This window comes from Megalops cyprinoides, chromosome 4 (assembly GCF_013368585.1).
Source record: "Megalops cyprinoides isolate fMegCyp1 chromosome 4, fMegCyp1.pri, whole genome shotgun sequence".
Classification (NCBI taxonomy): Eukaryota; Metazoa; Chordata; class Actinopteri; order Elopiformes; family Megalopidae; genus Megalops; species Megalops cyprinoides.
Window position 1 is genome coordinate 3,389,975 of NC_050586.1, and position 17,249 is coordinate 3,407,223.

Sequence of the window (17,249 nt, forward strand, 5' to 3'; positions counted from 1 at the left end):
TAACATGCATGGTGCTACCGGGGGCCATCCATACTGTTGCATTTTACAGTCTCTTAAATTACATTATGTTACATGAAATTTAACATGTTACGTTAAATTACGTTACGTTATACGAAACAGTTTTTCTGGTATAGATTGCATGTGATGTCCAGGTTTGACAGAGACATTCTGACTGGCCGCAGATGCATGAAGGTGCTGCACAGACATCTAGGCTGCATTTCAGGGGGTGTGTGCTTCTGCAGTGAAAACCCTTGTGCTTGAGAGCAGCTGCGTACGGAGTAGTGCACATTGGGCGGCAATGTAGCATCGTGGTAAGGAGCAGGACTTGTAACCGAAAGCTTGTCGGTTGGATTCCCCACTGGGGCACTGCTGCTGTACCCTTGGGCAAGGTACTTAACCCGCCATTGCCTCATGATCCAGCTGTATAAATGGATAACATTGTAAAGAACTGTAACCTATGTAAGTCGCTCTGGATAAGAGCGTCTGCTAAGAAAATGCCAATAATGTACGTAAAAAAAAAACGTAATAGTGTACTGTCTCTGTGAGCCTCCATATTTAAAGCCATCAAACCCCTCGTCACGTCCACACCATCAGCCCGGGGTCCCGGTGATGTTCAGTTGCCTGGCACATTTAGACTGTTAGCCCTGGGTCCCAGAGCACTGACATCACAGAGGACGACCTCCCGCCTGGCTTAGTTTCAAAGCTCAGCATCCACCCCCCCCCTTCCTGCTCTGACCCCCACCCCCTGCAGTCACATTCTATGAAACAGGGGCCAAGGACACTGAAATGAAACACGGACGTAATTTTATTTCCTCCCCAAACGCCAGGCTCTGCGCTGGCGGAGCAGCACTGAAGCGAGCCGGCTGCAGTCCTCCCAAACTCTCACACACAGCCAACGGCTATTTTCGAAAGGCAGGTCTCAAAGCTCAGTGTGCGGTTGGCGTAGTTGTCCTTCTTACCAGGAACCAGTAGGAGAGAGTTGGTTTTCTCCCACGTAAATGCTGCTGCCTTCCTGTGTCCAGCCTGTTTCCAGCATCACCAGATCTCCGCCTCTCTCTCGCAGAGCTACGTGCAGAGAAACAGGCTCCTGAGTGGCTCAGATGCTAAAGCTGCTTGTCTCAAACACAGGCTGAGCCATGTAGCTGGCGACTCAACCCATAGCGGTGTGATAAATTGGTTTTATTATGCTAGGGAATAAGGAGGGGTAGTTTGGCCAGAGTTCCTTTATCTCTCCGCTCTGGCTCCCTCTAGTGGCTGGTGCAGTCCCTGTAAAGTCCCTTGGCAAGGTCAGTGGGGATACACCTATCCTCCAATTGCTGTTTGCCCTCTTGTGGTGTGTTTTAGGAACTGCAGCGTGTATAACAGTAATTGGCTGCGTCGGGGTGTGTCTGAGGACTACCCTCGTCTCGTTTCGACTGTCCTGCAGGGGCACAGGGCGGCGTGTGTGATGAGATGAATGTTAATACAGCACATCTGATCCCAAGCAGAATGAAAAAGGAGAAAAGACGTGAAGGAATTACAAGCCAAATGTACAGTAATGAAGCAGGAGATGCACTCTCACGATCCCGTCCCCAGCATCTGAGTTATACGCCTCCGGTGGATGACTGCCAGCGCTGTCTGATCACAGACATTATTCCTGCATTCCCTCTCTGGCCCTGCGCTTAAAAGAGGTGCTTCCAGTGAATCAATTATTTTAATCCATCCACCCCCCCCCCCTCCCCCCTCCCCCCTCCCCCCTCCCCGCCGGTCACATGGAGTTCCGGCACATGACTGCGTCTCAGGGCTGTGAGCGCGTGCAGACTGCACAGACGAGGCTCAGGTTGAGTGCTGCATTGGCGGGGCGGGGGTGGGGCGGGGGGGCAGTGAATAATGGCTGAGAGAGAGAGGTGCGGGGATTTGGGGGGGGGGGGGGGGCTCTAAACACTCACGTGCCAGCTGTCCATCACCAAGGCTGTCAAAGCCCAAGCCTTTTTACTGCAGTCACACTGCACAGCATGCAGCGCCGCCTCGTAAAGACAGTGTGTGTGTGTGTGTGTTTTGTGTGTATGACTGCGTGTGTATTTACACGCGTGCACGGCGCATGCATTTGTGTGTGTAGCAGCTCCTTCATCACCTCATCACAAAACATAGAGGCCTTTGCACACTCACTGCACACACATTTTAGGCAGTGTTTTGATAGTATTTTAGCTAAAATGATAAAAAAACAGCCCTAAAGACTTTGCTAGTTAGTGATAGATCTGTAGCTGTGTGCTGAATGGTCTTGCACTGCTTGCAGTCCCTAGCCTGCCCTGTATGTGTGTGTTTTCTTATTCTGTAGCTTGCATCTAGAGATGCTTATACACAGTGCATCTCGAAACATGATGCTGGAGGGCAGAGATATATTAAATGTGTGCATTTGTGTGTTGCAAACTGAGGTGTGCCCCCTGTTGGCTGCAGAAGACATCACAGCCCCACACTCTCCAATCTCATTGGTTGCCCGGATTTTCCTGCGTGTTCTTGTGTGGGAGTGAGAGTGGGCGGCTGGTGTTTCCTCTGTGCAATTTATCAGAGAGTGAGGGAGAGAGAGAGGGAGGGGGAGAAAGGGACGTGGGGAAAGAGAGAGAGGGAGGGGGAGGGAGATGGAGAGAGGTACACTGAAAGAGAGAAAGCGAGAGAGCAATTTCATAAAACCTCCATGCACTTAGTCTGGTTATGTAAAATTATGCTAATGCTGTAAAATCAAATAGATTGAATTGGCCTTGTGTGAGAGATGATGGGGGGTGTGTCACCCCTTGGGGGGGGGGGGGTGTCACCTCATGTTATTCCACAGCCCTGGCTGGTGGGGGTCCAGTCTTACCCTCTGTGTATAGAGCGCTGTCTCTGTACTAAGGGCCAAAGTCAGCCCAGAAATGCAGCCATTGCATGGATCAGCTGGCAGCCAGCTGAATGTTCACCCCTCGTCTACAGAGGTGACCAGTGGAAGCAAGAAGTGCATGAGACGCAACAGACTACCTGGAAAACATCATCAATGCAGGACCTCCTGTAGAGTCCCAATCATGCACTAGGGCAGCGTTTCTCAATACTACTCCTGGAGCCCCCCTGTCCTGCATATCTTCTATCTATCTTTGCTCCAAACACACCTAACTGAAATGCTCTTGATTAAATCAGGTGTGCTCAGCTAATCAAAAGTGCCACTGATGAGTTCAGTCAGGTAGGTAGAACAGGGAAAGATGGAAAACGTGCAGAGCAGGGGGACCCTCGGAGCAGGATTGAGAATCAGTGCACTAGGGGATTGGTTACTTACTTGGTCCAGAGTGAATGCTGCCCTTTGTTGGTCCAGTAACACCAGCCTGGTTTCCCCAGGAGGTCTCCCATGCAAGTGCTGACCAAATGCAGCCAGGAGAAGTCTACCTATAGCCTGTGAGCTATGGTCACAACAGATCTTGAGTTAGGATGCTTACTCATTTCACCCCTGCCATTTGGTGTAAAAGCTGGATGCTGCTCCAGACTCAGTGCTTCAGAGACATACTTTGTTTGTTTTGTGAGCCGTATGCAAGGTATGTGAAAAAAGACGAAAGACGGGTATCAGAATAAATATGTTAATACCAAAGACATCCAGCCTGTCTTTCACATTGTTTTGGAACCTGTCAAACTGGATGACATCGGTTCTACTTCAGGGGCTTCTGACAGGGCCAGGGCTACAGATCGAATCTCTAAACAGGTTCGATTTTTTTTTTTCTTCCCCGACAAGACAGCTGGATTGATTAGCCTTTTTAATCTCAGGCTTTTTCATTTCATTAGAATTTCTCATTCAGAGGGACCTGAGGTGAATGCAGTTAGTTTCACAGATCTGCATCGATGGGGTATTTTGGAGCAGAAATATCCATGTGAAGGCCAGAAAAGGTCTGATAATGAGCAAGCCCCTCCTCATGCCGGTTATGAATGTCCTTTTTATTAATTCATGCTCTGGTGAAGGGATGCAGAGAGATGAATTGGTGTCATTTTCCTTATCGCTGTTGAAGGGAGTCATGGGTAATCTTGCAAGCCGGATCATCAGTCTCGGTTTCAGCCCAGGATAATTGTTTTTCTTCTTATCCATTCCCAGTTGCCCTGGTGACGGTTTTCCATTCATGATTCCACAGAGGGGAAGGTTTCTCTCTTGTGTCACATTGCCCCCCCCCCCTCCCCCCCCAGCAGGCAGAGCTGTGCTCTGCATTTCTGATGCGCTGACCTAGCCACCCACACACACTGCACCAAACACACCCACCCACACACACTGCACCAAACACATACACCCACCCACACACACTGCACCAAACACATACACCCACACACACACACTGCACCAAACACATACACCCACACACACACACACACACACTGCACCAAACACATACACCCACACACACACACTGCACCAAACACATACACCCACACACACACACACTGCACCAAACACATACACCCACACACACACACTGCACCAAACACATACACCCACACACACACACTGCACCAAACACATACACCCACACACACACACTGCACCAAACACATACACCCACACACACACACTGCACCAAACACATACACCCACCCACACACACTGCACCAAACACATACACCCACACACACACACTGCACCAAACACATACACCCACACACACACACTGCACCAAACACATACACCCACACACACACACACACACACTGCACCAAACACACCCACACACACACACTGCACCAAACACATACACCCACCCACACACACTGCACCAAACACATACACCCACACACACACACTGCACCAAACACATACACCCACACACACACACACTGCACCAAACACATACACCCACACACACACACACTGCACCAAACACATACACCCACACACACACACTGCACCAAACACATACACCCACACACACACACACTGCACCAAACACATACACCCACACCCACACACTGCACCAAACACATACACCCACCCACACACACTGCACCAAACACATACACCCACACACACACACACTGCACCAAACACATACACCCACACACACACACACACTGCACCAAACACATACACCCACCCACACACACTGCACCAAACACATACACCCACACACACACACTGCACCAAACACATACACCCACCCACACACACTGCACCAAACACATACACCCACACACACCCACACACACTGCACCAAACACATACACCCACCCACACACACTGCACCAAACACATACACCCACACACACACACTGCACCAAACACATACACCCACACACACACACTGCACCAAACACATACACCCACCCACACACACTGCACCAAACACATACACCCACACACACACACACACACTGCACCAAACACATACACCCACCCACACACACTGCACCAAACACATACACCCACACACACACACTGCACCAAACACATACACCCACACACACACACACACACACTGCACCAAACACATACACCCACCCACACACACACAAACACTGCACCAAACACATACACCCACACACACACACTGCACCAAACACATACACCCACACACACACACACACACACACTGCACCAAACACATACACCCACACACACACACACCCACACACACTGCACCAAACACATACACCCACACACACACACTGCACCAAACACATACACCCACCCACACACACTGCACCAAACACATACACCCACCCATACACACTGCACCAAACACATACACCCACACACACACACTGCACCAAACACATACACCCACACACACACACTGCACCAAACACATACACCCACCCACACACTGCACCAAATACACACACACACACTGCACCAAACACATACACCCACCCACACACTGCACCAAATACACACACACACACACTGCACCAAACACATACACCCACCCACACACACTGCACCAAAAACACACACACACACAGACACTGCACCAAATACACACACACACACTGCACCAAACACATACACCCACACACTGCACCAAATACACACACACACTGCACCAAACACACACACATAGACACACCCACACACACACTCTGCCATTGCATTAAAAACACGCACAAATGCACATTGCATTAAACACCCACAATTAAACACTGCAACAAACACACACACACATAGAAACATACAGCACTGAGAATGCACAAGCACACACACTCAGAAAACATCCATTCACAAATAGGTCACAGGCTGTCACTCATAAGGACACGGACACACCCCCCTGACGGGGGTGTTTATCTCCAGTGTCCCGGTGCATTATGGGAGCAGAATGTGTGCTCTGTCAGGAAGTGCAGGTAGCACCCCCACATGTCACCAGCTCTCTGCACACCATGTGACGGATGACTCTACCTGCCCAGTGAAAGAGCGGTTTAATGCCTCTGAATGAACCCTGCTGGTCTGAGAGGCTTCGGAGGAGCGAGTAGATTGCTCATTGAACCCGTCTAACCCTCTCCCTACAACACTTTACAGTCTTATTATTGCAGTTATTAACAGATTGCGGTTGTGGCTTTGATTGTTGTACGCCCAAGTCTGTGTCACAGACTCACCTTTTACGCGAGCACCATGTGATGCACTGACACTTCAGCGTTCTGATGTGGTCTGACGTGTTCTGTGTCTGTATCTGCTGTTGGTCATGTGGCCTTAGTAACAAGTGTTCACAAGTATGCACAAAGTGTTCCTTTGGTTTATGTATGTTTGTAGTACCTTTGGTATATGTAGGTAAGAGCGTTTGCCAAATGAATGATATGTAAACTATATCTGCCAGGGAAGAGGAGGCCAGTGGTAGAGTTCAGGGTGTAAGGGATAGGGGTGTGGCTTTCTTTTTTTTTTGGAAATACACAAGAGTGGTCCCCAGGGATGGGGTTAGGGCAGAAGGGGTAGGAGTAGGCGTTTGGTGTTGGTGTTTGGGTAAGTGGGTCAGGGGGACGTAGATATGGAAAGATGTAATATTTCTGAACATGATGGGCAACGGTGTTTGCATATGATTCAGGCTCAAGTTAGTGCTGCTAGTATGTGATGTTTAGATTGTAACGTGTGGGCGTTTAAGGATTTGTATGTGAGGATTATGGCGGTCTGTGTCAGGTTGGCAGGTGAGAGGGTACTATCCTTCTGTGATAGAAACAGCTGACCTGAAGGTCGCAGTGACAGCACAGCTTGCATGATACAGAAACTGTGTGAGGGACAGTGAGTGACGCAAAGACACTATGGCTGATAGAGAGGCTGTGTGACAGGGATTTTGAGTGATAGAGACTGTCAGTGTGAGAGACAGAGAGCTGTCCATTCTCCCTGTCTGAGGCAGTACTGTGGTTTCTACATGACTGAAAGGATCAAATCACCCTGGACACATATAGTTAACAAGAATCCATCTAACAGTTGATTTACTGGCACTGGGGGGTTAGGGCTGTTCTTAAGCTTTGAACAGCCTGTGTGTTTTGCAACTGAATCTATGGCTCAGTTCTGGTCGCGGGTGCCCTTTTCACAGTCACCACAAGGGGGCAGCAGTGGCCATTGTTTCTTGTTTACCGTTGAACACTCCTGTGGAGGTTCTCCACGAATAGAATTTAATGACATTAATCTGTGTGTACTGCCAGCTCTCTGTGACTGTATCAGGGCCATTGAGGTGGCTTTAAATGATAAACATTAGTGGTTATGATTTGTATTTGCTCATAAATGTCTTCCTCTGGGTTTGTCAGCCCAATGCATGGTGAACTTTAAGTTCTTTCGTGTTATGGATAATCAGTGTGGATCCGTTTATCCAATGCTTCTCTGACTCCGCTGTGAGGAAAGGTCAGAGTGAGCTCTAGTGGCCAGCCTGAAGCATGGTCACGGCTCAGGATGGCTTCAAACATCAGGCTAAATTTGATCTCATGCCACGGCAGTAGGATCTTGATTAGTGTTATTAGTGATGAATTGGTTGTTATGGGTCATAACAGATTCACATTTGACTGTGATCCAGCCCCTGATTCAGAGTCTGAACTTAGAACAGTTGAGTCACTGTGTTGTATATGTCTGGACTGGAGCCTCAGCTGAACTGGGAACAGCTGTGGCGTGGTGTCGTAAATGTTTGGACTGGAGTACAGATGTGTGAGGTGATTCAGGCTTTATTTTGGCTCGTGTTTGTTTGTTGTTGGGTTGTTTCTTTGTGCGTTTACAGCCCCCTCGGGGCGCAGTGAGGGGTGATGGGTAATTACCAAACGGCTGCTGAAAACTGCAATCAACCAGATGGTGGAAGAGACACATGCCCAGTCGCACTGTGCAAACACACACACACACGCACGCATAAACGCACACACACATACACACATACAAACACACACATACACACACTTACACATACACACTCTCTCACACACACACACACACACACACACACACACACACACACACTAATGCACACACAAACAAGGCATGCAAGCAAATGCTTGTCTTGCAACCTTCCATGTACTTCATTACTGCATTGCGCCTCTCTCCTCCGTGTCAGAGGTCTGTGGCAGGTCCTGTGGGAGCTTACTGTGTGTTTCCAGACTGTGTAGGATGCTTGACTCCTAGCCCTGTGCTTCACTCAGGCCCTCCACATAATAAAACATGTCATTCAGTTCCGTGTTTGCGTTTGTGCTTAAATGCTGAAGAAGACCATTGTTTAGGGGCTTTGTTAATCTATAGTCTGGAGGAGGAGAGTGGGGGCAGGAGATCAGGGCTCTACCCCCTTCGGAGTGAGCTGTCTGCTGGCCACACACAGACTCCGAGCCCCTGGTTACCCCGGAGAGGTCTGGCCTCACCCTGGAATGTGTCCGGCTCTGTTTACCTCCGACACACGTCTGACAGCGTCAGTATACAATGTCCTGCTTTTCTCAGCGGTCCCCCCAAACAGCACGCCGACACCCCGCCATTCAAACCCTGCTAAAGTGCCTTTGTCTCTGCCGCCTCACTTCCTAGTTACGCCCGTAGCAACCAGCCATTTAGCTCGACGCAGTGAAACAAAGATGGCATCTTCCATAGGATAGCTGGCAAGCCAATCATTAGCTGCGTATATCCCAGTTGTATTAGCTTAGTACACAAGCAAAGATACTGTCTGATAATGTGAATATTATTTCTGAAATAGTACTGGAGGAGAGTGTTAGCGCACTTCCAGCATATACTCTGAGAGCGATATACTCTCTCCATTTCATGCACACACACGTATGCGTGCGCACACACACACACACACGCAGATACACACACACGCACTCACTTTCTGTCTGTATGAGGATTACATAAAATGATTTCAAAAAACACAATTGTGTAGTCTAAAACTGTTCTTTTTAAATAGTGCTGTTTTTAAATGAATATTTCTTTCTCGTTTTCAGGCAAGGTGAGCAGCCGTCCCGAGCTGGATGAGGAGATCGATTTCCTGTCCTCCATCATCTCCAAACAGCAGGAGACAGAGGTCAAGCATTCAGGTGGGCTCCTGCCTTCTCTTCAGCTGTTTTCGCCTTCGCTCTGTGGCCCTGCACCTCTGCGATGGCGTTGTTGTTCGACACTGCAGATCTGTCGGTCACACAGTGTCCCGCCGTGGGCACACACAGGTCTGGTTTAGACTCACGGTGTGAAAGTCACAGCCATCCACGCTATGCAGACGTGGGCCGGGGTACGGGAGCGTGAGCGAGGGCGAGACACAGCCCCGCTGTGAAACTGTGGAGACTATGACGAAGCCGCCAGTTTTCACTCATCTGTGAATTACGTGTCATGTTTCTGTCATATGTGTCATAAGTTCTTGTAAGAATTTGGGAAAAATTTGTCTTTGCACAAATATTGACCACTACTTATTCATGGATATATAAAGACAATGTATTACAATTTTAGCTTATCTAGGGTATCTTATTATTGTCATTGTTATTATTATTAGTAGTAGTAGTAGTAGTAGTAGTGGAAGTTACAGAAGTAGTAAGGTAATTAAATTGTGCTTGGCTTCATTTCATGATGAATTTTATCACCTGTATAGTTTGCCATTATGTCTCACTGACAGACCCTGTGGTGTGGTAGTAACCCCTCCTCTCCACCATCTTTTACCCTCTCAGAAACCCCCTCTCAGGCAGTCCCCAAACCCAAGCACGATGCCCCCAAACAGAAGAGCGCACCCCACTCCACCACAGGGCGTCCCACGACGACCAGCGCCCCTACCTCACCCCCCCAGACTACAGCACAGCCGGATGTTCGGATTGTGCCGGTGGGAGTTCCTGTCCCCAACCTGGCAAAGGACGGCCTCCTCGTTGGTGAGTCTCCCTGTCACTCCCGCAGTAAGGAGCAGGGCTCGTAACCTAAAGGTTGCTGGTTCGATTCCCAGCTGGGGCAAGGTGCTTAACCCACAATTGTTTAGGTGAATATCCAGCTGTATAAATGGATAACAGTGTTAAAAGAAAACTATAACCAATATAAGTCGCTCTGGATAAGAGCGTCTGCTAACTGCCAGTAATGTAATGTCTGCAGTAATCTCAAAGTGGACTATCTAATGACCCCAACTGTGGACAATAACATAGCTCTACAAACAGCCTGAGTGACTAATCAGCCAGCCAGCCAGTCAGTCTGTCAATCAAATATGTATTCGTTATAGCTCATGTGTTACAAGTGCATTATTTCGTAATTAAGTTGTAGACAGAGTGTGGTTTCCAGAGGGAGCTGATGAACCAGAAAACACAGATCCAAATGAGAAAGACACAAGAAATGATTCCTTTGCAGAAAAACAGAGCCATGTAAAGCTTTATCAACTCTCTGATAAATGAAAGTAGTGTCCATTTTGTTTCACTTATCCTAATTCACTCAGGCGAAGCACATGCTCCATCATGCAGCATTAGCACATGCATGATCAGTTATGTTCACTTGTGGTCTTTTAAACCACTGCAGCCTTTTAACTGTGACTAACTAAACATGCAGTGTTTGGTAACAAGTGTTACTTTTTACCAATTTGATTACACAAGCATTATGAGTTTGATGGCTGTATTTACATGAATATTTTCCTTCTTAGCGAGGCAGTGAAAGTTAGGGGTAAATAGTAATGCAGGAGGATTGAATAGCTCCCTCTTTAGCAGATGTGCATTCTTTTCATTTAGGAATAGAAGAGGCTGACAGTGAAGGGCACTTCACTTATACTCAGAGTATAAGAACCCACTCAGCTCTGAAATTATGAAATTAAAGATTAGGCGCAAGGATACTTGAAATTAGTCTAAAATGTCACGGGAGGAAAAAAAACACTTACAACCTGAGATGGCCGCAAACCGCCGCATTGGCAGGGCGGCCGGTTGCGCGGGAGAGATCATCTGAGGACAGCCCCTCTTCCAGCTGAGGAAAGTGGCTGCCGTAAGAGCCACACACAGACACGCCAACTGCTGTGAAGTACAGCACTGAAAAACGTGGCATGGCTGACCTGCTATCACAGATAACCAGAGAGGGCACTGGTGTGGAGTTTGGGGTGCTGGTGTCAATGATGCTGACTGAAGTGTGTGTGTGCGTGTGTGTGTGTGTGTGTGTGTGTGTGTGTGTGTGTGTGTGTGCGCGCGCATATGTGTTTTGTGTTTTGTCCAATCATGTTCTTTTGTGAACAATGTGTGCATCTTCAGATTGATCCTGGAGTTCCAATCTTTTTTTTTTCTCTAAACTGCTTCAGTTGGATCTTTTCCCCAGTTTTACTGTAAAAAAAAAAATTAGATTTACCGTGACAAATTGCACTTATGAATGGTGTATTGGATATGTCTGTGTTAATTGTACATGCCTGAAATGGGGTAAAATGAATAACAATAATGAAAAACAAATATTGATTTCTCCCCCCCTTCCCCTCTCTCTCCCTCTACCTCCTCTTTTCTGCCCTCTCTCTCTCTTCTTTTCTGCCCTCTCTCTCTCCCTCTCTCTCTCTCTCTCTCTCTCCCTCTCTCTCTCTCTCTCTCCCTCTCACTCTCTCTCTCTCCCTCTCTCTCCCTCCTCTTTTCTGTCCCCTCTCCCTCTCTTTCTCCCTCTCTCTCTCTCTCCCTCTCTCTCCCAGCCATGATTGGTCTGTGTATCGTCGTGGGAACGGTAGCCTTGATCTTGGCAGGCATCTGCTGGATCAGGTAAGCATTTTTTTTTTTTTACTGGTATGTTTCTCACAGAGAGAGCTCTAATTGAGCTCTAGTCTCTGTGACCACATCTTTGACCGTGTCTTTGCTGTTACTGTGGGTTTGGATTTTCCAAGCATTTCTTTAGCAGATAACGGCATTAAACCCTTCAATGCTTTTGTTTGTCTTGAAAAATTCCTGCTATAGCTTTGCAAAGGGCCACTCTTGTTGTCTTTTTCTTCCCCAAAGAGGAAATCAAACAGCTTTATATAGTAAACACACAGTGTATGATGCTCAGAGAGGCTATTTAAAGGTGGGGTTTTAGACACCCAGCAGAGACCTATTGAATATAGAACCACTCGCTCTCTCTGTTTGTCTGAGAAGATGCCATGCTGCATCCACATGCCACTCAACACATTCCTTTGCTGTGTGTCTGTTGCTATTTTATACTGACAGGTATAAGCTACAAACGATTTGAGTTAATTTAGGGCAACTAAAAAATAAAAAATGTCTTCTTCCCTCCCAGGGGTTCTGTATTTTGGGTTTTCTGTGCACTGTGCTTCTGTCATTCTCAGTGTCTTTTGAGTGTAGCTCAAAATATAGTGCACATTGTTGAAAAAGAAATGGTGTCGCCCCCAACAGGTTACAGAGGGGAATGCATTACTCCCAGAAGGTGGATTACCCAGCATTCAATGTGATGGCACCCCACTCTGGAGACTGTAGCTTGGTGAGTACAGCACAGCTTCCTCTGAAGTGATAAGGAAAGATCCACAGTGTTACACAGTATTACCAAGATAATATTGAGCCTGATGATGGAGCAGATGGAGTCTAATGCTTCCAAGCAGGTAAACCAGAAGCCAGAAAAGCAAAATAAATGTTGCCTGCATGTATGAACCAGAACAGCGTCACTTTGGCAGTACTTAAGTCTGTCTCCCTTTTTCTCAGTTCAAGTTTTAGGGTTATTCAGAATGAAATGCCTCATTGGCATTAATTTCATTCCTGCGTATGTTACTAAATCTTACCAAAGGTAATAGGAAATTAAAAGATAATGACAAGCAAAATTAGAAAATAATGATTAAGTAACAAAAGTGTTCAGGTATTTCATTATTAGAGTATGTATTTACTTACACATGGTACTGTATGAATGGGTGTTCTATGCCTCTTCCTTCCCTTCCCCTTATGACCTCTGACCTTTCACATCCAGACGGGCGATAAGAAGCTGGCTCACAGCGCTCAGATGTATCACTACCAGCACCAGAAGCAGCAAATACTGTCCCTGGAGAAGTGAGTATGGAGAGTGGAGTCCTCCATCTGCTCACACCTCTCCACCTTCCTCTGTCCTTCATCTCACAGTGTATCTCTGCCACTGTCCATCCCTCTCTTCCGCACTGTGCTAATTCATCTCTCCAACCATGCTTGTAAAATTCATCTCCATCCCTCTCTCTGTCCCCTCTCTCTATCCCCCCTCCTTCTCTCTGTGTTTCTTGATTTTAATAAAGGAGGCTTAAACGTTAACTCTGTCTGTCTGACTATGTGCGCCTTTCTCTCCTTCTCACTCTGCCTCTTGGCCTGTCTTAGACACAGAGATGAGCCGAAGGTTCCCGACTCGGGGACCACGTCGGATGAAGAGAACGAGGATGGGGACTTCACAGTGTACGAGTGCCCTGGCCTGGCACCGGTGAGTGCACATGTGTGTGCGTGTGAGTGTGTGTGTGTGAGTGTGTGTGTGTGCGTGTGTGTGTGTGTGTGTGTGTGTGTGTGTGCGTGTGAGTGTGTGTGTGCACATACGTGTCTGTGTTTCAGCGTGAAAGAGACAGAAACCATGTACACTGTGGTTTGCAGAGGACAAACGAAGGACTCTCTAGTGAAGCTCTGATCTTTTTTTTCCTTCTCTAGACTGGAGAAATGGAAGTGAAGAACCCACTGTTCGATGATTCCACTCTGCAGAGAAACCACAAGTAACACACAGACACACATGCACACGCACATGCTTTTATGCAAACACACACACACAGACACGCACACACACACACACACATCCAAGGGAACCACAAGTAATACACACACTTGCATGTGCACAGACTGTTTTTGTCACTCATACACACACACACACACACAGACGAGCCTTTTCCTGACCTCGCTGAGATGCCTACTGAAGTTCCCATCCCAGCAGCCTCTCCCAAACAGATCCGCAAGGAGTAACAGAGAAGAAAGGAGTGGCGGCGTGGAAGAGAAGAAGAGAAAGGGGGAGTGAACACTATCCAGAACTGTGGATATTCAGAGACACTCGGGACACAGCACCCCCAGTGGCCACACCAGGGGTTGCATTTGAACAGCTTCTCTAAGGACAGTCCACATGTATTTCCCACATGTGGGTCGCTGGCAGTTCTGCCATCAACAGACTTCTGTGCAACACTGTTTTACCTGTTTTGACTCCTTTGATTTTACTGTTGCTTGGTTTTATTTGTTCCACTGTTGTGAAGGTTTGTTCTGCGTCTGCATAGACTCTGGAGCCAGATTCTACATTTAGGAGTCTGCCATCTACCCCAATGTGAATTTCACACAACTGACCAGCTCTCGATATCTTCTCTTTCTCTCAGTGCTTGACAACAGCACACCTTCACATGTGCGCACATGTGCACACATTCTGTCTTTCTCTGTCTCTCTCTCAAAAACACACCCTCCCACACACACACACACACACACACACACACATTCTCTGTCTAATTCTCATGATGTATATGCGAATCCCTCCCTTCCCCCACACCTGAAACAAAAACCACACCTTACCTGCTGCTATGGGGCAAAACGTCCAGCTCAACCTGTTGGGCAGCGGGGTGGGCAGAGGGGGTGTGGTCTGTGAATGACACCCTTAGTTTTCAGAATGGCACGTCGTCCAATCAGACTTCATTATGATACAGTTGACGTGAGCTTCAGAGAAAGTCTAGTCTGCATAATGTTTGTCCGTCCTTATTACCAAATAGTGCAGTTTGGTGAGTCAGTATTTTTGACATAAAGAGTGATGGATTTTAATATTTTTCATATTCTGTATGTGCACACAATAACCCTTTAAGAGGTAGTATGCACTAGGCAGTGCTTGTATCGGTCTGTATGGTTTCTATGCATGACTTTAATAAGATGTGTTTAATAGAAGGTATTTTAAACATTTTAAATATGGGGTCCCCTGCAAGGTTAATACATTCAGGAAGTCATGTGTTCCTGAATTTGAGATGCATTACACGTTAAATTCTCTTACCCGAAGCATAATTTGAGAGAACTACTGAAACACAAACCATAATTCAGAAACAAGGCTGTAAAAAAGGATTTATATCATGTAAATATCACAGATTGTACATTTCCTGTCCCTGTTTGATGAGAGCAACTTCCCGGACCCTTTATGTAATGTAAATACATTGAGACGTGTACAGAGAGTGGAACCTGTGACTGGTGTGAGTGTCTGTACATACCCCTTTCAGATAGCTGCTCTGGATTGATTAATCACATTTTATTTAGAGTGAAGTTTGTTTGAAGAAACAACCAGTTATCTCTCTCTCTCAATCTCTCTCTCTCTGTCTCTCTGTCTCTCTCAGGAATGCTACAAGTAGCAGCACCTATTTACTGTACTCTCAATCCAGCCACTGACAGTATATACAGACATATCTCTAATACAGAGCAGCACTTAGCGCTTCTGGTAGACCTCAGCGATGTGACTGAGCTTGAGAGCCAGGGGCTTTTAGCCTTGCGAGGGCCACAGTTCAGAGCCCCTACCCGACTTCCCACCAGGACTCTTTCTCCTTGTTAAATTACTTTTTTTCTTTAACTGAGGGCCATTTCAAAAGTGAATCGGCATCTCTCTACTCGGTTTGCTGGCTGAAGTTGTCCATGGTTGTCCCCCAGGAACGGAGGTCCTTCTGGGACAGGGGAAGACCTTCAGAGAAAAGTGGGGTGTCATGGTGAAGGCACCCCCAGATCCTCTTTCAGAGGTTTTAAAAAAAAAAAAAAAAAAACAGATGTACTGACTCTCTGGGTCAGTGAGACTGTAACTGCCGTTGGCAGTGAAACCAAGGAAGTTTTCAGTGTCTTAATGCAGATTTCACACTTTAGTTTAGCGAGTCTTGAAAAGGCTTTACATGGAATTCTGAGTAGGCTGTCGCCCTTGCATGCATGTAGGTGTCCAAGTCTGTGCCTGTATCCCTGCAGTGAATTAAAAATGCTGTTTAAAGGAGTTGGTGTTGACCTCACTCCAGAAATGTTAACCTACGAAAAAAACACAACAACTGAAGATTCACCTACATAATATTTTATCCCTTTGATCTTGAAATGGGGAGGCCAGTGTTAAGCAGAATACAAGGAGACGTCCTGTGAGCATCCCCAGCTGCGTGATTTGTGCCTGTACAGGCTGATCGGCCATTGGGGAAATTGAGCGTCTTAAACTTAAACTTAAGGATGAATTAAACAGATAATTAGGGTCAGTTTTTAAACAAGTGTACTGTCCTGGAAGTGTACCGTCAGGTTGGGGGTGGGGGCCAGGGGTGAAAGCACCTCCTGACACACACACACACACACACACTCAAACACTGAACGGCACCCCTTGGAGGTGTAGTTTCGGGGTGGTTGAGGCAAAGGGAGAAGGGGAATTGGGCAGACTTGAGGCCATTAAAGCCATTGTGTTTTGTGATGGTCGGAGGAAAGCAGCTATTGGTCTCTCAGTGTCAACGCTTCAGAGAATTTAGGAGGAAGTTTTGGGGTAACACAATGATTGGGGAGTTTTTGATTCTGGCTAAACTGAATTTTCTAATTTCTTATTAAGATGGAATATTACGTAGCGCAGACTTGGGCCATGGTGCGGCGTGTGCTCTTGAGGAAAGGAGGGTACATGAGTTTACCCTAACTACCCTAACCCTAGCAACAGCAACCTGCCAGTCATGGCTGCTCCAGTGTAATCTGTTGCCGGGGAAACCCTGTCAATCAGGCAAGGAGATGTACAAATTATTTTACTGCTGGGACTTGACATGCATGTAAAAATGGAAAGAAATGAAAAAGACAGAATAAAGATGAAAATCAAATAAATATTTATATTACCTTACCAGATCTAAGCTGTGCTTGTTTTTCATTTATTTTTTACTTTTCGTAGTAACATTGGTTGGAATCAAAAATTGAAAAAT

The 17,249-nt window shown here is 46.9% G+C and overlaps 1 protein-coding gene across 1 annotated transcript in view; it reads left to right on the plus strand.

The window, feature by feature from the left end:
- npdc1b (neural proliferation, differentiation and control, 1b) overlaps positions 1–14,105 on the plus strand; it is a 31,613-nt gene extending 17,508 nt beyond the window's left edge. The window contains exons 3-9 of the mRNA XM_036527934.1: positions 9,367–9,459; positions 10,078–10,272; positions 12,033–12,099; positions 12,727–12,811; positions 13,289–13,368; positions 13,663–13,762; positions 13,981–14,105. Of these exons, the coding sequence (XP_036383827.1) occupies positions 9,367–9,459; positions 10,078–10,272; positions 12,033–12,099; positions 12,727–12,811; positions 13,289–13,368; positions 13,663–13,762; positions 13,981–14,046 (686 nt within the window). The 3' untranslated portion in view covers positions 14,047–14,105. The remainder of the gene's footprint in view (positions 1–9,366; positions 9,460–10,077; positions 10,273–12,032; positions 12,100–12,726; positions 12,812–13,288; positions 13,369–13,662; positions 13,763–13,980) is intronic.
- Positions 14,106–17,249: the final 3,144 nt, after the last annotated feature.